The sequence below is a fragment of the Triticum urartu genome, chromosome 3A (assembly GCF_056163025.1).
Source record: "Triticum urartu cultivar PI428250 chromosome 3A, HENAU_Tu73, whole genome shotgun sequence".
Classification (NCBI taxonomy): Eukaryota; Viridiplantae; Streptophyta; class Magnoliopsida; order Poales; family Poaceae; genus Triticum; species Triticum urartu.
This window is the reverse complement of record NC_141875.1, coordinates 34,390,536-34,393,293: the sequence shown is the minus strand read 5'-3', so window position 1 is coordinate 34,393,293 and position 2,758 is coordinate 34,390,536. Positions and strand designations below refer to the sequence as shown.

At 41.8% G+C, this 2,758-nt stretch overlaps 1 protein-coding gene across 1 annotated transcript; it reads right to left on the bottom strand.

The window, feature by feature from the left end:
* Positions 1-682: 682 nt before the first annotated feature.
* On the bottom strand, positions 683-2,168 carry LOC147978219 (uncharacterized). Its single transcript, XM_087514678.1, has 4 exons — positions 2,094-2,168; positions 1,849-2,016; positions 1,734-1,736; positions 683-1,207 (listed from the first exon to the last, which is right to left on the bottom strand). Exons 1-4 carry the CDS (start codon positions 2,166-2,168, stop codon positions 683-685), a joined length of 771 nt encoding a protein of 256 aa, XP_087370804.1.
* Positions 2,169-2,758: the final 590 nt, after the last annotated feature.

The window sequence follows — 2,758 nt, the reverse complement described above, 5'->3', positions numbered from 1 at the left end:
TCCTAATCTCGAAATACGCCAACCCAACATTTACCTTTGGAGACACCTGTAGAGCTCCTTTATAATCACCCAGTTACGTTGTGACGTTTGGTAGCACACAAAGTGTTCCTTCGGCAAACGGGAGTTGCATAATCTCATAGTCATAGGAACATGTATAAGTCATGAAGAAAGCAATAGCAACATACTAAACGATCGGGTGCTAAGCTAATGGAATGGGTCATGTCAATCACATCATTCTCCTAATGATGTGATCCCGTTAATCAAATGACAACACACGTCTATGGTTAGGAAACATAACCATCTTTGATTAACGAGCTAGTCAAGTAGAGGCATACTAGTGACACTTTGTTTGTCTATGTATTCACACATGTATTATGTTTCCGGTTAATACAATTTTAGCATGAATAATAAACATTTATCATGAAATAAGGAAATAAATAATAACTTTATTATTGCCTCTAGGGCATATTTCCTTCAATACATACTTAAATTACTGGGTTCACAAATTCAAACTAAAGTACTAAATAGATTATTATCATCTACATTACAACACTGCTCGATCCAACACCATGGATCACAAAATACATAGTTAGAGTAGTTGAGGACCAAGTTCATACTAAAGTTTTGCATAGAAGACTATCATCTACATATAGATAGATGATTAACATACTAGAAGACACCCCTACTCATCTAAGATGGCCTGCACCCCCTGAAGCTTCTGCTTTATCTTCTCCTCAGACTTTTGAAGCTCAGAAATGTGATGCTGCAATTTAGGCCTCTCTTCTGTCAGCCTTTCCTTCTCCTTCAAATGATTGAACTTCAAGTTCCTAATCACATTGGCTTGTGCACCTGTCAGGTTCACTAGAGTATCATACTTTTGCATCAGCTTCTTCTTCTCCTCCTCTTTCTTTGACAGCTCTGCCTTCAAGTTGCCCACTACAGTTTCTAGCTCAGCAATCTTCACATCAACATATTCCTTTTGCTCCTTCTGATTGTTTAACTCCACACCCTTCTGCTGCTGGACATCCAAGAGAGCATTCACATCAGCATACAAACTGTCATAGTCCTCCTGTACTTTCTTCTTCTCATCCTCTTTCTTTGCCAGCTCTTCCTTCAAGTTGCCCACTACAGTTTCTAACTCTGCAATCTTCTCATCAAGACATTGCTTTTGCTGCTTTTTATTGTTCAACTCCAGACCCCTCTGTTGCTGGGCATCCAAGAGAGCATTGACATTAGCATACAAACTGTCATAATTCTCCTATAGTTTCTTCTTCTCTTCTATCAGGTTGTGAATTGCAAATGAACTCTCCAGATTGTCATTGGTCCTAGCTGACTTAATCTCCTCATACATATCCCATAACTTGGCCAATGCCTTCTCCATTGAGTCTGACCATTCAAAATCAATCCATTGGACTACTCCATAGTTTATGCCTTCCTAAGCAATAAAACAATAAAGAATCATCTAAGTGAGTAGGATGAAGACCACTGTTAATTAAGTGCCATACTCCATAAGCAAACATGTTCAGGGTTCTAATATGTGCAGCAAACATATCACACAGCAAACAAATAAACAATGAGCACTGTTAAACAAGTAATTAAGCACTGACCATAATAAACAATGGCTACAATCCACTCACTGGATAAAACAAGTTAAACAAAGACTAAGCACTTAACCTAGCTTAACAACTTGAAAAACAAGGCAGTAATCACTAACCACAATAAACAATGTGTACCATCTGATGACAAGGCATGTCAGATTTAGATAAACAAAGACCAAACTAAACAAAGCTTAACAACTACGTAAACAAACATTAAGCAATGAACAACTTCCTTTATAAATGATCATACCTTCTTAGCACATCCTAGAAACCTTCTGTCGGTGTGCATCCCTTCAAATGCAACAAAGCGCTCGGCCGGCTCGCCGTGTTCGCACAAAACATTCACATCTGTGTCAGTGCCATTGAAATTCGGATCGTGCATCGTAGCTGGAAGGTGCGGGAGCAAGCAAAGATAAACCTAGGTTCAGCTCGAGCTCATTCACAAAATCCCCAATTCACTAAACCTAACCCTAACCCTAGATGTAGCAAACTGACCTTGATGATGCCATCACAGGAGGAGGAGATGCTCATGACTGAATCCTCACTAGTCTCGTCGCTCCACGACACCATGGCCACGAGGGAGCAGCAGAACAGCGGTCGGCGGTGTGGCGGCGTCGGGGGAGAAGAACTGAGTGAGGAGAGGAGAACAGAGTGACGAGAGGAATGGGCGAGGCAGAGGAGAGAGCTGGGTCGAGCCGGTTTCTATTGACCTAATGGGGGCGTCGTTGGGCACTGTAGCGCCGTTACACGGCGTCAGCTCGCGACCGTGACGCCACGTCGACAAGACAGGGTCCCACCTCTCATAATAGTGCTTAAACTGCCCTAACAGGAGGTTTGGTGCTTTCTGCAAAAGATTAGAAAAAAATCGGTGTTTTCTGCAGCAAAAACGTAGAAAAGTGTTTTCTGCAAACCTAAGCTGAAATGTGGTGGTTTTCTGCAATTCACTCCCTATATTATCACTCATATTGGATATTTCTCCACGAGTGCAGTTGTTACAACTCTGGAGCTACGGTTAAAGGGTCAGGTGCTACGCCCAATGTTGTGTCCGTCGTTCGAGTGTCATTTGGAATCAGCCTATTTACGAGCTGCTTTGGCAAACTTCTGGTTCGCGTTCTGTCCTACTGGGAAATCTTGGAGTTGTTGGCAAAATGGACATATAC